At 38.4% G+C, this 17,256-nt stretch overlaps 1 protein-coding gene across 2 annotated transcripts; it reads left to right on the plus strand.

Moving 5' to 3' along the window:
* The first annotated feature begins 1,006 nt into the window (after window positions 1–1,006).
* On the plus strand, window positions 1,007–14,467 carry TASL (TLR adaptor interacting with endolysosomal SLC15A4). Of its 2 annotated transcripts, none has more exons than XR_009244551.1 (2): window positions 1,007–1,209; window positions 5,368–5,614. XR_009244551.1 is itself a non-coding variant. In XM_004587830.2 (2 exons), exon 2 carries the CDS (start codon window positions 13,511–13,513, stop codon window positions 14,402–14,404), a length of 894 nt encoding a protein of 297 aa, XP_004587887.2. In that variant the 5' UTR covers window positions 1,007–1,209; window position 13,510; the 3' UTR covers window positions 14,405–14,467. The 2 variants fall into 2 exon arrangements, 1 of the variants encoding a protein (XP_004587887.2); XM_004587830.2 differs by lacking the exon at window positions 5,368–5,614 and adding an exon at window positions 13,510–14,467.
* Window positions 14,468–17,256: the final 2,789 nt, after the last annotated feature.

The raw sequence follows: 17,256 nt of genomic DNA on the forward strand, positions 1-17,256 counted from the left end.
CTTCTGACAGCAGCTTTTGGCTGATGCAGACCTGTATGGTAGCAGTGATAGCTCAAGTTGACTGGTTTCTTGCCACTCGCATGGGACACCTAGACTGAGTTCCTGGCTGCCAGCTTTGCTGCTGGTCCAACTCCAGCTCTGGCTGGCAGTTCAGTGAACTAGCAGGTGGGAGCTCACCATCCTTACTAATTAACAGGACAATGTGCATTTTCAATCAATTTTTAAAGTCCCTCAGTGAAGTATAAAAGTGTGTTTATATACACACAAATGTATATTCCTGAAAATAAAAATTGGAATATAAACTTTTGCTAACAAGGTATTTTAGATAAATTTTCCTATTCCTTGACATAAAACCATCTTACTATAACAAGTGCATGTACAGTATTATACAGTAGGGATACACATTTATTTAGCTAATAGATTATTTACTAATATTATTTTTTCCAGTCCTTTGCTTTCTCTAGCAATGCTGCAACAAGTATCATTTCACTTATGTTCTTGTGTATAAGTCAAAACATCCTTCTTAGAGAAAACTGGAATGTTGGGTCAAGAATATGGATATCTGAAATTCTCATAGACACTGAGAAACTGTTCCCTAAAAGTACTTATAAGCTCACCAACAGTGTATTAGAATGCCTGCTTCTTCACAACCTTGCCAAAACAACAGGAGGGGAGGAGAGAAGGAGGGGAAGAAAGAAAGAAGGAGGTAGAGTGAGAGAGGTAGACAGAGAGATCTTTCTAAGTGATTAAATAGAATTTTCTAAAGTCATATCTGACAGTAACTATCTCTTATTAGGCAGACTTCCAGAGAATCTGTTCTTAAATGAGGAAAATTTAATTGTGTTGATAGTATTCTTACATAATGTGCAGCAACAAACTATTTTAGTAACAGTCAGTTTCACTAGATAGGTTTCATTTTTCAAAAAAGGGAAGAAACACCACTCTGGTTCGCTGTGGGTTTGTCAGTTATTGCCTCCCCATTTCCTGGGACTTCCCATCACTTCTTTAGCTCAAGCAGACTTGAGAGAAAACAACTCTTTTTCCGTGGAATTAGTTATAAAAAGAGTAATGCTGCTACAAGCTGCTTAGGTTCCTGATCTTATCAGTGAAGGGCCTGTACACCTTGCTGGAAGAACACTGGCTGGCGCTGTCATCTCTATTGGACTAACTGCTGTGACTCTGCAGACCTAACGCAGCTGGTTAGTGAAGGTAAGAAAAGGAAGGTAAGAAAAGAAAGGCAAAAGGCCATGCAATGCTGCAACCATTTTCTCTCATTTCCCTTCTTACACTTTCTTTGCTTTTTATCACCAGAATTCGGTATTCACCTTCTGACACCTAGAAAGTTCTCCCAGTTTACCATATCAGAGAAGAGTAGGAGTTTAAGTGAGCATGCTGAGGACAATAAAGAGAAACTAAGTCAAAGACTTACTTCTCTTATCTCTCCATGTTCATATGTTGGACATTTCTAAAAGACAGTTTGTCTTTTATTTCTTTGCATGTAACGTTTTGAACTCATCTGACCAAATGTTCATTCCACAATTTATTTAGTGCTCTTTTGCTAACTGCTATAGTGGTTTAGCTTCTGTTTGTAAAAGAAGAATTTTGAAGGTAAAACACAGCTCTTGACTTCACTTACGATGATGTAAGTCTCAGAGATGAACACAATCATAGTGTACTACAACTGGATTTAGCTCTCTATTATTCAACTCAGTGAGTTAGCTATAGTGTTTCCTACGTAGCAGCACACGTTCCCTGTAAATGGAATCTATAGTAATGATACTTTTCAAACTTTCATCTGAGTGCTAGGAGGAAAGGCTGCCTTTTGATAGTAAAGACAGTGCAAGCATGGGTGGACCTTTGAATTATCTATAGTTCTGCTCAAATATTTATTCTTCTGTGTTTACATATGTGTGCTTGGTATGAATGGAACAATAATAGTTTCATAACATTTCTTGTATAGGCCAGTGTGAGAAGATTGTCTGAGATTGAGATGCTTTTCATAAAAGTGAAGAGCATTTGAAATCTGTGCTAAACAGAGGATGATGATAAACATGATGATAAATTTTGAGATACACAAAGCAAGTGTGTAGATTTAATCTTAGAGCAAAGCAATCTGACCTAATTATTTCAGGTCATTGGGATACTGCTAATCATATAAATAATGAATAATTTAAATGCACAAGACACACTCTCCAGGCTCTTAACAAATGTTCTATGATGTAAACATATGCAGCTTCATCAACTAGATACAGTTGCCGTCAAATTTTTATTTTGAAACATTACAAACATAAATACAAATTTAAGGAATGGCATAATGAACACCCATATTTCTATCATGTAGATTAAGTACTTTGTCACATTTATTCTATCACACACATACATATTTTTCCCAGAACCATTTGAGATTGTATTTTGAACATGTCACCCCACATGACATGCCTAAATCTCCTAAAGAATTAGGGCAGTCTTCTATGTAATACAGCATCATGGAAATTTAACATCAACACAATACTATGTAATATTGACCCACAAACAGATTTCCCCAGTTACCCACATGCTCTTTAGAGCCTTTTATATTTTAAAGAGTTACTTATTTTACTCAAAAGGCAGAGTAGTGGAGATTAAAGGAGAGACAGACAGCTACATCTTACACTCATTACTCCTTAAATGGCCAGGCTGGGCCAGGCACAATCCAGGATCCTGGAACTCCATCCAGACCTCCCAAGTGCACTGCAGGGACCCAAGTAATTGGGTCGTCATCCATTGCTTTTACAGGTGCATTAGTAGGTAGCTAAATTGGAAGTAGATGACCTAGAACGAGAACTCACACTCTAATATGAGATGTGGATGCCAGTGTTGGCAGAAGCTTAACTCACCACACCACAGAGCCAGCCGCAAGCTTTTCATTTTTAAAACTTAGTGTGCAACTGAGGATACTGTATTACATTTAAATGTCATTCCTACAATTAAGTAAATGTTAACAGTAAGTAAGCACAGTTGATGTAAGTAACAATGATTAACAATTCTAACACTCAGGAAAGTTAATATCAACATGATACTCCTATGTTCAGTTTTCTTATTTTCTTAGCCTTCTATTTTGTGGCAGAATACATTAAAAGTGCTCATAGTTAATTTTCAATTTGTGAGATACTAAGAAAAAATATGAAGAAAAAATCCAGAAAAATATATATAACATATATTTCCCAAAGATTTCAGTACCAAAATTTATGTCTTCTGAAACAGAGAAACTCACAAAGTAGACAACACTCTTGAAAGCAGCTGTTACCTTTGATCATAAGAATCAAAGCCAAAGAATTTAAAAACTGTTTATATAGTTGGGGATGTTAATATGGAAATCAGAGAATTTTGATTTACCTTTATATTATCATAGCCTTTAAAGTTACTTTTCTGAAACTTACTCCTTAGATAGCACTTCACATTTGGTTAAAGCTTAGATAATACCAACTTACTTTCTCTGCAACATATTATTTTGATTATTTCATCATAATTAGATAGTAAACAAGACAGCATTTAAATGTTTCCATTACAACTCTTCAGCGATTTACCCGCAAGTCTCCCAAATGAATTAAAAATAGATTGGAATGGTAGGATCTAGAATTTATATTATAGGGGCAAATACAGAAGTGAAGAGATGAAATGCAGAATTTTGAGGTTTGATGGTACTAAAAATGGCATTTCTGCTATATGACCTACATGAAACCTAAGAAGACAGCTTGTTTCACCCTTCAATTTAAGACAAACATAAATCTGCTTCTTTGATTGGAAAAATAATAATAAAAAAAGAAATGTTACCGAAGAATGTCAGTGGACTCTATTAATTTTAAACATTGTTGGTAATAAAATAAAATTTCCAAGCTACTTGAAAGGCAATTTGGCAATAGTTCTGATAGCAAAAAAAGCAAGGAAAACTTTAGTGTCTGCTATTAGAAATGATTTGTTAAATCAAGATGTGTCTGTACGGATGTACAAGCTCACAGCTGTTAAGAAGTGTTTTGTTAAAGCAAACATGCTGAAAAGTGAGAGCCAAACTGCAGTGCAGCTAGCTGAGCCCAAAGTGTACGGCAGAGCAGATAACATTCTTCTAACTTTAACCTCTCAAACTTGTACTCAGGGCTGCTGGGCAGCCCCATCTCACTACATCTATTTGTGTGTGGATATTGGAGGTCCTCTTGGAACCCATCTCAATTCAGCCTCTCTCTTGGCACACAGAAGTTAAACAGATTTATTCAGTTGCCTTCTATCACCAAATTCCCTTACTCCCCACCAGGCCCCAACATTCTTATTTCTCTTTTGCTATTGTGAGTTGCTCCTTCACTTCACAGACTGTTCTAATAATTTTATATATAATAATATCTTAATGTTTAAGGTAGCAATAGAGTTTTTACCAAAGTTCTATGCAATCCTGATGAGTATTGTGGGGTAAGGGAGAGAAAAACTTAGACTATAATGATTTAGGGACAAGAATTTTGAATGGATGGCCAAGGGATCTGAAAGGTTAATATTTGAAATGAGACTTGGAGGTAATGGATGGTGGGCCAGAGGATGGCTCGGAATCTAGGGCTCTCAGGACAGAAGGCAAAAATGCAAACATCTCCACAGCAGGCTGAAGGTTTGAGGGCATGGGGAACAGCTGATTCTTGTGTGGAACAAGCAGTGATAAGGCAAGCAGCATAGATAAAGAACTATTGTGAGATCTAATGTCCCTAGAGGTGCCAGAGCAGGTTGGTATTAAAATGGGCATCTGCAATAATAAATGACTCTGTGGACTTGGTTGTAAAGCTAAGGGTGAGATGGTATAAGACTACCACAGTAGGAACAGCTAAGGAAAACGTCCTTATTAACTAAAAATTTTAAAAATGGAGGAGACATTATTTGTATACCTCAATGACATATGAGCACTGATACACAATTGACATGTATGTAGGTCTCTGGGTCAGCCCTCTGGAGTGGGTACTGGCTGTCCACCTTGAACTCTCATAGTGCATTTCATTTCAAATGCCTTCTTTCATTTGGCATGTGTTGTTACTACAAAATGGAGTAAGAGCTCATGCCTTTTTCCTGGAAGGACAAATTGCTTGTTATCATGAGTGCTCAACTATGTGGCAGTATCATATCCTCTAAGAACAGAACATGCACTTTGGAGTTTGTAAACTTGGACTAGAATTTTGCTTCTAGTACTTTATAACTGTGTGACCTTGGGATGGCCATAACCCCAGTGTTCTCATTTGTAGATCTGGATTATGGTAATTCCTAATGTCTTGTGTTGTTGGAAGGTTAGAGGTATGTGTGGAGGGCCCAGCGTGGTAGCCTAGTCACTAAAGCCCTTGCCTCCCATATGGGTGCCAGTTTGTGTCCCCACAGCTCTGCTTCCCATTCAGCTCCCTGCTTGTGACCTGAGAAAGCAGTCGAGGACGGCCCAAAGTCTAAAGACCCTGCACCCACGTGGGAGACCCAGAACAGCTCCTGGCTCCTGGCTTCAGATCATCTCAGTTCCAGCCATTGAGGCCACTTGGGGAGTGAATCAACGGACAGAAGATCTTCCTCTCTGTCTCTCCTCTTCTCTGTATATCTGACTTTTCAATAAAAATAAATTTTTTTTAAGTAAGCATGTGTGGAAAGCACCCAAATACAACTGCTATCATTATCATGCCCTATCCAGCTTATTCCATTTTTAAAATATCTATTTTATTTATTTGAAAGGCAAAATTACAGAAAGGTAGAGATACAGAAAACATCTTTCACCCACTGGTTCACTCTCCAATAACTGCAACAGCTGGGGCTATGCCAGGGTGAAGTCAGATACCAGAAGGCAGAAGCTTCTTCTGGGTCTCCCGTATGGGTACAAGGGTCCAAGCATTGGACTATCTTCTGCTGCCTTCCCAGGAACATTAATAGGGAGCTCGACTGAAATGGAGCAGCCGGGACTTGAACCAGCACCCATATGGGATGTCTGCATTGTAGGCTGTGGCTTAACCCACAAAGCCAGAATGCTGGCTCCTGTATCTTCTTTTGAAAAGGAATTCATTATTTTAAGATAATTTATTCATATATTTAATTTGTTCAAAGAGAGTAAAGACTAAAGTCAGAGAGCGAGAGAGAGCGAGAGAGAGAAACAACCAACTTTTTGCCTTTGTTGGCTCACTATCCAAATTTCTGTGAAAGCCAGGGCTGGATCAGCCAAAGCAAAGAACTGGGAACTCAAACAGGTGTCCCTTTTAAGTGGCAAGGATCCAGCTACTTAGGCCATCATCATTGCCTTTTAGGGTATGTGTTAGCAGGAGGTTGGAGTTACAAATTGGAGCCAGGTATTGAACCCAGGTAATCCATAAAGAACTCAGTCATCTTAGCCAGTGCTTTAAGTGCTATGTCAAATGGCTACCTGGCATCCTTTTTTTTTTTAATTTGAAAGGCAAACTACTGACAGAGAAGAGTAGAGGGAGATGGAGAGGGAGATGGAGAGGGAGAGAGAGGGAGAAAGAAGAGGGGGAGGAAGAGATGGAGGGAGAGGGAGGGAGAGGGAGAGAGGGAGAGAAAGCGGAAATGAATTCCTACAATGGCAAAAGGCTTGGCCAGGCTGAAACTAGAAGCCAGGAACTTCATCCAGCTCTTCCATGTGTGTGGTGTGGATCCACTTAAACCATTATTTGTTGCGTCTCAGGCTGTTCATTAGCAGGAAACTGGGAAGTGGGGGCCATCTATACCCCAGGCACTTCAACATGGAATGGGGGCATGCAATGTGGCAGTTTACCTGCTGCACCATAACACTTCCTATCTTCTTTTTGAGCATTCACGGGTTGCGAGGCCATGGCCCAGGACCAACTTTGCCTTCTGATTTTGTATATAAAGTGTTGGGAACACAGCCATAATAATTTGTTTACATATTATCTGCGGCTGCTTTTCTGCTAGGATGGCAGAGTTGTGACAGAATCCATAAGATCTACAAAGCCTCAAATATTTACTAGCTGGGTGTTTCTAAAAAAAAAAAAAGCTGACATTTTGGTTACTTTTAAAGAAAGGTTTCCTCTTACAAAGTTCCTCCTTTAGGTTTTATTTTTGACTTTACACTTGTGTTGTTTGAGTACAAACTAAAATGTGCCTATGGAGAGAAGGTATAGTAAGTTTTCTGAGGAACTGTAAATACTAATCTAGAAGGAAGAATGTACAGTGCAGTTTCTTCTGAAGACCAAGTAAATGATTGAACAAGGTGCTGTACTTTAGCACCTAGTTCTGAGCTGTGGATTTGCACATAAGGCTAATTTTGGTCTTCACCAGTCTGGTAATGATTAATGGAAGTGAAATTTGCCTAGAACATCTCGGTAAATGTCTATGGGTGTTTTTTCCTTTACACTACACTACACTACACATACACACAGAGAAACTTCTCTGAGAGACAAAAATTCAAGTTATGAAATTTTTGAAAATTGGATACACCCACTGTGTTACTTTAGTGTCTTTATCATGTTTGTAGTAAACCATTCATAAGATTCTTGTAAAGATACAGTGAAGTCTTATTCAACAATGGAAAACTATTGTTTAAAATGCTAAGTTAATAAAAATAATGTCAAATTTCATTTTTCTACTTTAAAATTTTAGGATATTGTGATGTGAAACACTATTTTTATTCTCATAGAGCATTAAACAGCTGTTTAACCTGTTAATATGTATATCTTTTCCCAATTTTTTTTATTACATTGCATTATGTGACACAGTTTTATAGGTACTGGGATTCCCCCCACCCCTCCCCAAACCCTCCTCCCATGGTGAATTCTTCCATCTTGCTGCATTGCCACAGTTCAAGTTCAACTGAGATTCTTTCATTACAAGCATATACCAAGCAGAGTCCAGCATCTTATTGTCCAGATAAATTCAACGGCTTCTTGGGGAGACCATCTCTGGTCTGAAGGTAGAGCCGGTAGAGTGTCATCCCGATCTTTTTGGCTAAGATCAAGTGTAGTATCTGTTCTTTCCCCAATATTTTATATATCACTTGGCAGTTTTACAACAATCCTTCAAAAGCTCCCTTAACATGCTCTCTGCTGCCCTCTGCTGATAAATTTTTACGAGCTAATTTTGCTACTGAACAAAGGTGACTTAATCCTCTTCACAACCCCATGCAATTTTAAAATTTGAGGGTACTCTAGAGATAACTTAATCCAACAGTCTTAATTTACAGATGGGAAGATAAGTCTTTGAGAGGTTAAGTGGTAATGAATACTAACTTTGCATTCTAATTTCTTGTGTATGAGTGCCTCATGATTTTGGACACATTCCTCAATTCTATTTGTAATAAAGTGAGCATTAACATGTAAGAGAGATATCCACTATACTCTCCTTAGTGCAAAAATTTTGTTAACTTTATATATACAAGTACATAAAAATCTTCACAAGAGAATGGTGTTCAAAGAAATGATGAAAGTCGGGCTGACAAGGTGGCTCAATGGGCTAATCTGGTTTGTGTCCCAATTACTCCACTTCATTTTTAAAGATTTTTAAAGTTTTTTTGATTGGAAAGGCAGATATACAGAGGAGGAGATACAGAGAGAAAGATTTTCCATCTGCTTGCCCACTCTCAAAGGGGCTGCAAAAGCCAGAGCTGAGCTAATCCAAAGCCAGGAGCCTCCTTTGGGTCTCCCATGTGGGTTCAAGGTCCCAAGGCTTGGGTCATCCTCCACTGCTTTCACAATTCACAAGCAGTGAGTGGATTGGAAGTGGAGCAACCAGGACATGAACTGGTGGCCATATGGGATCCTGGAAGATGCAAAGCGAGGATTCAGCCACTAGGCCACTGTGCCAGGCCCAGCTGGCTCCACTTCTGATCTAGCTTTCTGCTTATGGCTTGGGAAAGCAGCAGAGGATGATCCAAGTCCTTGGCCCTTGAACCTGTGTGGGAGACCTCTAGGATCTCTAGTTCTCTGTCTCTCCCTCTCTCTGTAATTCTGACTTTCCAAGTAAAGCAAATAAATTTTTGTGAGACTGTCTCATATGGGAGATAAATAAATGGGGACAAGAAGTAACCAAAGAGGATTCTACAAATAGAGGCATTTCAAGTAAAGCTCTTAGGTGAGCATGACTCATAGCAACAACATGCATGCATCCCAGAGTAGACTGATGTCCACTTTGACCCACATGACAACGATAAAACAGATTTCTTTATATTGCACTTCTCTCCTCTATCTGCAAGGCTTTCCCTCTCACTTACTTGCTTGTTCAAATTCTTTATGTTCTGTAAGGCCAATATTTACTTTTTACACAGTCATGTCTCCATCCTTCACCAATACTCAGCTGTGTAGAAAATGTCAACTTCACTTCTTTATTATTCCTTGTACCCATTCAGACATATCCCAATTTCACACTATTTGGCTTACTTGTGTTTAAGCAATCAGCCCTATTAGAGTCTTTGGTTGTTGTGTGTGGATGTGGATGATGTTTATGAATTCTCCAAATAATTGCCATGCCTTCTTCGCAATAATGAAAGAGGAGGGCTTGGATTTTCTTAGTTACTCTTAAATAGTTAAGTTTTTTTTTTTCATTTAAGAACCTCATCAAAGTCATACATGCCCATGGTGTGGGCACATAATGCAAGGAGGTTTGTTAAGAAAAACAGCAATCCTTGCAGCTCTTGCTTGGAAGTAATGATTTCTCCCTATATTTTAACTATTTAATATTCATTACCATTTCTTTCAGTGGTGTGCTTATACTACAACTGTCAAATTTTGCAGGTTGGGCATTAATCACTGACTTGAAGAGTTAAAGAACAAAGTATGCACAGCTTTATGCCAGTCCTCTCACTATGATGAGTGGACACTTAGTCTAGACACACATAAGCTAATATTTAGGAAAAGGTTTTATTGGTATTAATATATAAGATAAAATCGTATCTTTAACTTCCTGGTCATCCAGTGGTTATATATGAATTTGGTTATTACAATTCAATGTTTCATACATACCACTGTAGCTATGTAAAAGCTACTAACAATAAACAATTCACCATTTTTTCCCTGCACAACTTTTGGACATAAAATTCTGGATGGAAATAAGTTTCATTTAGGGTTGAGGTTTGGTACAGTGGTTAAGACACCACTTGTGATGTCTCCATCCTATAAAGGAGTGCATCATTTTTCTGCTTCTGGTTCCAGTTCCCAGCTCCTGCACATCATGGCTAACAGCAGACCTGGGTGCCTGACACCTACATGGGGGACCCACTCTGTGGTCCAGGCTCCTGGCTTTGGTGTGACTGAGCTCTGGTTTTTGTGAGCATTTGGGAGTGAAATAGTAGTTGGAAGATCTCTCTGCCTGTCCCTCTCTGCCTTTCAAATAAAAAAAATTAAAAATAAAATAACTTCATTAAATTTTTTTGAACTTTTTTCATTGTCTCACTGATTTTACAATTCTATTGAGAAGTGACGATTCTGGTTCATTCTATTTCTTTGCTGTATAACTTTTTTTCTCTTCAGGAACGTAGAGGACTTTCTTTTTGTTCCGAGTGTTCTGTTATTCAACAGTTATAAGTGGGTTATAGACCAATTTATTTTTTTAATTAATGTTTTGGGAACTTATTTCCTGCAACTCTGCAAAAACATTCTTTAATTGTTTCTTTGAATTTCTCCCTTAGATTTTCTCTTTTCTGTAAACATTCTGTTTATTATTCTGATGGTAGATCTCTTGCATATGTACTTTAATATTACTTTCTCTCTGCTATCTTTTATCCTGCATTTTGTTTCATTCTCAAAAGGATTTGACTCAACTTTACCTGCTAATCCTTCCACTGAATACTAAAATTATTATTTTTTTAATTTCCAAGAACTTTAGGATACATTGTTTAAAAAATCATGTGATCTGCAATTCACGATTATATTAGTTCTTAATTCTTTGAGAATTCCTTCCATCCCATCCCATACACTTTACTTCCTCCAAGTGACTATTTCAGTGTCTCAAATATCAATCCTTCCCTCAGGTGTTTCCAAATTACACTCACATCTAAGGATGGAGGTCCAAATAATTCAATGGACTCTACTGAGTGTGGGTTTGAACAGAGGGTGATCTGGCTGCTTAGTTCAGTTGAGGAAGTTTAGATGTCAATTGCTTTTTTTTCCCCTCAGACTACATTAGATGACTTCCCCAAGACAGCGCCAACATGCATATATTTACTTTATGTATTATCAATTCAATACTTCTACCCTTACCTATTCTCCTCTATTCAGATAGCCTGCTTTGTTCTTGAGAGACTGAATCTCAAGTTTCTTTTTCGGTTGAAAATGGCAGAGTCAGCTGGCTGCATGGAATGAGGAACAGAGACTGAGTTTCTGGTCACCTTTTAAGTTAATTTTTAATCTTTCTTATTTTAGACATATCCCCTTTAACCTCACTCTCAGATGGTACATGAAACCAGCAGTTCTTCAATATTTAAGGGAGTTTATTTATAGTTTTCATCTCCTTGAAAGAGTGAGCAAGTGAGAGATCTTACATACATGGATTCACTCCTCAAATGGCCAGAAAAGCCAGGTTTGGGCTACTCTGAAGCCAAGAGACTGGAACTTCATCCATGTCTCCCATGTGAGTAGCAGTACTTTAGCCATTTCTCAAGTGCTTTCTCAAGTGCATTATCATAGAACTGGATTAGAAGTGAGGTAACTGGGACTCAAATTGGCACTCACAAGGGATACTGGCATTGCAGGTGGGAGTTTAACTCACTGTACCAAAATGGTGGTCCCGCTCCAAAACTATTATTTCTGCTAAGAGTTTCTAAAGCCTAATCGGGAACTTAAAGGTAAACAGTGCATTTCCTCTGACTTTCCACAGTGTTATCTTGAGACCTTGCAAGTGGAATACCCTGTCTGCCACCTGGGAAGCGATAGGGCAAGATGTGTGTTTGTGGGGAGCAAGATTGGGAAGTAAATGCATCATTATGAAGCCTTTATGATGAATTCTTTTGTGCTGTCAATTATCCTCTCACAAATGTAAGAGTTGTCTTTATTTAGGTGTGTTGAACTGCATTTTAAAAAGTTTTTCTTTTTTGAAGTAAAGAACAGCATTTTATTTGTGTTTATAAGTGTGTTCAGCATACTAAAGTACCTTGTGGAGCTGTTTAAGACCTTAAGCTTTGTATTTTTATGGCACATAACTGTGCCTAGAATATAGTAAAACACTTAAATAACTAATAAATTTTCTGAATATACTTCGGAATAGTTCCAAAAGAGAAATACATTGATATAACTTAAACAATTAAAAGAGAGGGTCACATTTCATTCATTTGCAAAGTAACAGCTACATGAATGTAAAAAAAGATACTATTTTATTTAAACATAGTCTTTGAACATGGGTTAAGAAACAATCTCCTTTGTCTAATTTGGCTTCTCAATTTCAGGCTCAAGTGGACAGGTTTGTTTCAGAAGTCCAGCCCTTGAGACCAAAGAGGACGTTTTCCTTGCTGTTGCTGGCTGTACCATTGCCAGGAATGCTGTTCCTTTTTGAGAAAATGCAGCTGCTGCTTTCTAGCCTATTCTGGCTACTCCAGATTTTGGTGACAACTGCAGAGGGTGGGGAGGGAGGCAGGGTGGGAAAAGCCCACCGCCAGGAAAGTTCCTTCATAACTAGGGCAGAGGTAAACAAATCAGCTGCAGGATGTATTCTGTTGTGGGGAGTGGAGAGGATAGAGAAAGCATCTCTCCTGGACTGCTTTGTGATCCTTCATGATGTGAGGAGGATGATTAATTTCATACTACAGCATGGTTGACACTACTTAATTCAAATTAACAAACATCTTTTTGAGTTTTTGCTAAATGCAAGTAAGTGTGCTAGTTCCCAATAATAAAATACAAAGTAAGATAATTCTTGTTTTCAGTAGCATTTGCTTCAGATTTCCTCATCATAGAGCCACTAGTCATGCAGCCCTCCAATCTGCAAGCTTCTGATCACTCTCCATCTTACAGGAGACAAAACTGAAATGTCTTTACTTGGTTCCCAACATCTTCCATGATCCATCTCAATCCTGTTTTCCCAGCTCTTTCTGCCTGTTCTCAGCTTCTTGGTATGTGATGAATAGGCACGCCAGCAATATTCATGTGCCTATGCCGAGACCCTTAGTGAGTCTTCATCATTCAACTGACTGTCACCTTCCCTATGACACAGCCTGTGAGTTCTCCTCCTTTTCCTCAGATAGTTAAGGGCATTTCCCATGAAGTTTCTTTGTGTCTATCATTATTATAATGCTTAGAGGTAAAATGTTGAGATTGCTTGTATACAATTTATTTTCTCCTATAGTAGGAAACTTCCTAAAGGGAGGAAGTATATATACTGTTCATCTTTATGTTTTTATTAGCATATGCTACAGTTTTAGCATAGAACTGGTAATGGCTTATTGAATGAATGGAATGAACTCACTCATCGCTCTTCACTTTTTTGTTGTGTCAACTGTCAATTTTTAAAACCAAGTCTTTTTTTTAATCAAGTCTTTTTTGCCCCATTGTTATTTATCAATTCTCTTTCCAGAATGTTGTCAGAAGGGTATCTCAGTGGACTTGCCTACTGGAACAATGTACACGGGAGCTGTGCATCTTGTAACGAGCAGGTGGCTGGGGAAAAGGAAGAGGAGACAAATTCTATTGCTGCTCTCTCCTATTCCTCAATGGATGAAACACAAGTCAGAAGTGTCTATGTGAGTTGTAAATCCTCTGAGAAGTTCATTCCTTCAGTCCATTCAAGAGAGAACCAACACAGAAATCAGAGAGTCACTGTGTTACAGACAAATCTCAATCCTGTGTTTGAAAGTCCAAACTTGCCTGCAGTTGAAATATGTAGAGACTCGAGCAGAGAGACCTATTTGGTTCCATCTTCCTGCAAAAGTATCTGCAAGAATTACAATGACTTACACATTGCTGGTGGGCAGGTGATGGCCCTTAACTCAGTGTCAACTGACTTCCCTTCTGAGAGCAGTTTTGAATACGGTCCTTTGCTGAAGTCATGTGAGATTCCTTTGCCCATAGAGGAGTCCATTTCCACTCAGCCCAGTGACTTTCCCCAAAAACCTATCCAGCGGTACTCATCTTACTGGAGAATAACAAGCATCAAAGAGAAAAGCAGTCTGCAAATGCAGAAGCCTATGTCGAATGCAGTGCTGAATGAGTACCTGGAGCAGAAGGTGGTGGAGTTATATAAGCAGTACATTATGGACACTATGTTTCATAACAGTTCTCCTACTCAGATTTTGGCCTCTGACCTTATCATGACAAGCGTGGACCAAATTAGTCTTCAAGTATCTAGAGAGAAGAATCTGGAGACCTCAAAAGCTAAGGATATAGTCATTAGCCGCCTATTACAGTTGGTGTCAACTGAGATCAGCACTCCTAGTCTTCATATTTCTCAGTATAGCGACATGAATCCATAGGAAAGAAGCTGCCACGACTCTCTCCCAGTTACTCTAAACCAAAGCAACACTTTCTTCAGTTGGGGTTGTTAGAGAAGTAAAGATCACCTGGAAATCAGGTAGGGATTAAGGAAAAATCTTGACATTAATCATATGAGGAGTGTGGAAAGAGGAGCTGTAAGAAATGATTTCAAAGAGAGATTTGTGTAGCAGCAAAGGAAAAAAAGAGAAACACATCAAAACGAATGGCTAATGATTCATTCAATATGGTATAACATTGGGCAAGATAACAAGCCAAATAAGAAAGAAACATACTACAGCAAAACTGAAAAGCCAAAAGGTTTTAGGATAAAGAGCTAATATATTTGGTACCCAATTAAATTCTTTCAAGTTGTTCTTGAGGGAAGTGGACTGTAGGAGACTGCAAGGTAGAAAGTTTAAATATTTTTTCAAAATGTATGCTTATTTCTTTTATCTATTCTGTATAATTTTATAATGTATTGTAAACATTAAAACTAGCACACTGAATTGTGTTTTTGCCTTCTAAATAATGACTTATCAACAGCCACTGAAATCCCTGAATTCTGTTTAGTGATGGAGCGGAAGCTTTCTAGATAGGAAATACCACATAGGGAACACTAAACCATTTAGTTTCATTTTGGTAAATGTATGATTTTTCCTAATTGTATTAAGCTTCTATTATCTTCCTTTTTTAATCTTCCTTTACTCCATGCCTTCTTAACTGGGCGCCAAGAAGGGCTACAAGCTGTAGAGTCTCAAATTCTGTAAGAACTTTCACTAGTGGTAGTTTCATAAGAGCTTCACTGACATAATCCTTTGCTCTAACTCTGAAGTTGGTAAATTATGTGTGGCCAATTGGTCAAATCTGGCCTGTTACCTATTTTTGAAACCTCTGCAAGCTAAAAATATTCTTGTTCCACTTTAAAATGATTTAACACCCACAAACTAAATTAAGAGCAGTATATGGTGGCATGCCAAAATTACCTAAGATTCAAATCCTGTGCCCATAAAGTAAAATTTTATTGGAACATAGCCATATCTATTTATTTATGTATATCTGTGGCTGCTTTCATGCTAGAGTGGCAGAATCGAGTATATATGGCAAAGAACACAAAGTCCTGGAAAGTCTGCAAAAAGCAGAGACATTTTTTTTGGGGGGGGTGGGTATTGGACAATGGAGGAACTCAGTGCAAGCAAAGCATCCAAAGGAAAGTGACCACTGAAGTTACTCTTGAAGAACAAGACAGCACCTATGCAGACAGAAGGGAGAGGTGTTTGAGCGCAGATGTTAGGTGCTACAGGGAACTACAAGTTGATGGCTGTAACTGGAACCAAATGAATGCATGAATAGGCAATATTATTCATTTGTTATTGCTAGTATGAGAAATTACCACAAGCTTACTGGCTTACAACAACGCAGATTTATTCCCTTACAGTTCGGAATGTGAGAAGTCCAAAATCATTCTCACTTGGCTAAGTGATGTAGGCAGGACTGCATTCTTGCAGGAGGCTTCAGGGAACAGTTTCCCTGCCCTTTCAGCTTTGAAAGGCTGCCAGCATTCTCTTGATTGCAGCTGTGTTGTCAACCACACTGACCTCTGCTTTCAACATCACATCTCCTTCTCTCAAGATCCCAATTCTGCTTCATAAGAAACTTTTTGTTAAAGTGGGTCTATCTGGATAAATGAAGGTAACATCCTCATGCCAAAATCCTTTATTTAGTCATGTGTGAAAAGTTCCTTTTGCCATTAAGGTATCATAGTACAGATTCTGTGGGAAACCTTTTTTTTTTTTTTTTGGCGGGGGTGGTGGAGGTGGGCTTATTCTGTGTGCCACAGACAGTAGCAGGTTCATTGTTTGGTTCCTGAAAATCAGACCTGCTTCTCTAGCTCCCACTGTCCTTACTCAAGATGGAGAAATTTATGCTAGTACATTTACAGTTTATTTCTCTTGCTGTCTTCTGTCACGTCATTTGCTGTTTTTGTTTTTTTTATATTTTCCATATATGCTAATCTATTTTTTCTTCTGCTCATTTTAGTTAGAGGTAGTCTGGTGTCTAATTCTATTTTTTTTTTTCATTATAAAAGTAGGAATATGAAGAAAACCAAGGCAAGTGAGAGATTAGTTTTTAGTCTTCTTCTTTAGCTGAATGAGAATGAATGTAATACTTTTTCTTCATTTTGAGAAACACAGGCAAAAGTCAAGATTCAGGCAGTGAATATTTCAGATCAAATTATAACACAGATTAAAGATTAAAAGATAGCTTTGTACTATCATTATATCCCAGGGAGTAGTTTTGACTTAGAAAACTATTTTGTTGAGTAACAGAAATCATATGGTTAGAGCAAAAAGAAAGTTGTATAGGGGTCTCAGAAAAATCAGGAACCTGGCTCTGTTTTCTGAATCCCTTGTGATTCCTGCCCCTACCATGAAAGGGGTAGGAGAGGACTGGAAGTGTGCAAATGGCATCACAGGAAGTCATAAACAATAACAGAGGGCAAAATAGGAGTTTGTAGGTAACTTTCAAAGTGGCAGCGTGTGAGATTACTAAACTGTGACACAGTTCTGGAACTAAAAACCTAAGAATGATTGTAGTGAAATTTTCTCCCACTGTGGGAGAAGAGAGATGCACAATCGGAAATTCTGTAATACAGAAAAAGAAAATGATAGAGAGAGAGGGAGAACAAGCACAAGTGTGGCTGGGATCCAAGTGCTTGGGCCCTCATTGGCTACTCCCAAGGGTGCATTATCAGGAAGCCGGAAATAGGAATGAAGCCAGGACTCAAACAGAGGCACTCATACATGGTGTGCAGCCATTTCAAGGCATATTAACCACTAGGACAAATGCCCAC

This window comes from Ochotona princeps, chromosome X (assembly GCF_030435755.1).
Source record: "Ochotona princeps isolate mOchPri1 chromosome X, mOchPri1.hap1, whole genome shotgun sequence".
Lineage (NCBI taxonomy): Eukaryota > Metazoa > Chordata > Mammalia > Lagomorpha > Ochotonidae > Ochotona > Ochotona princeps.

Excerpts from the sequence above, each read along its gene's own strand:
- TASL (XM_004587830.2), top strand. The coding sequence starts at position 13,511 with ATGTTGTCAGAAGGGTATCTCAGTGGACTTGCCTACTGGAACAATGTA.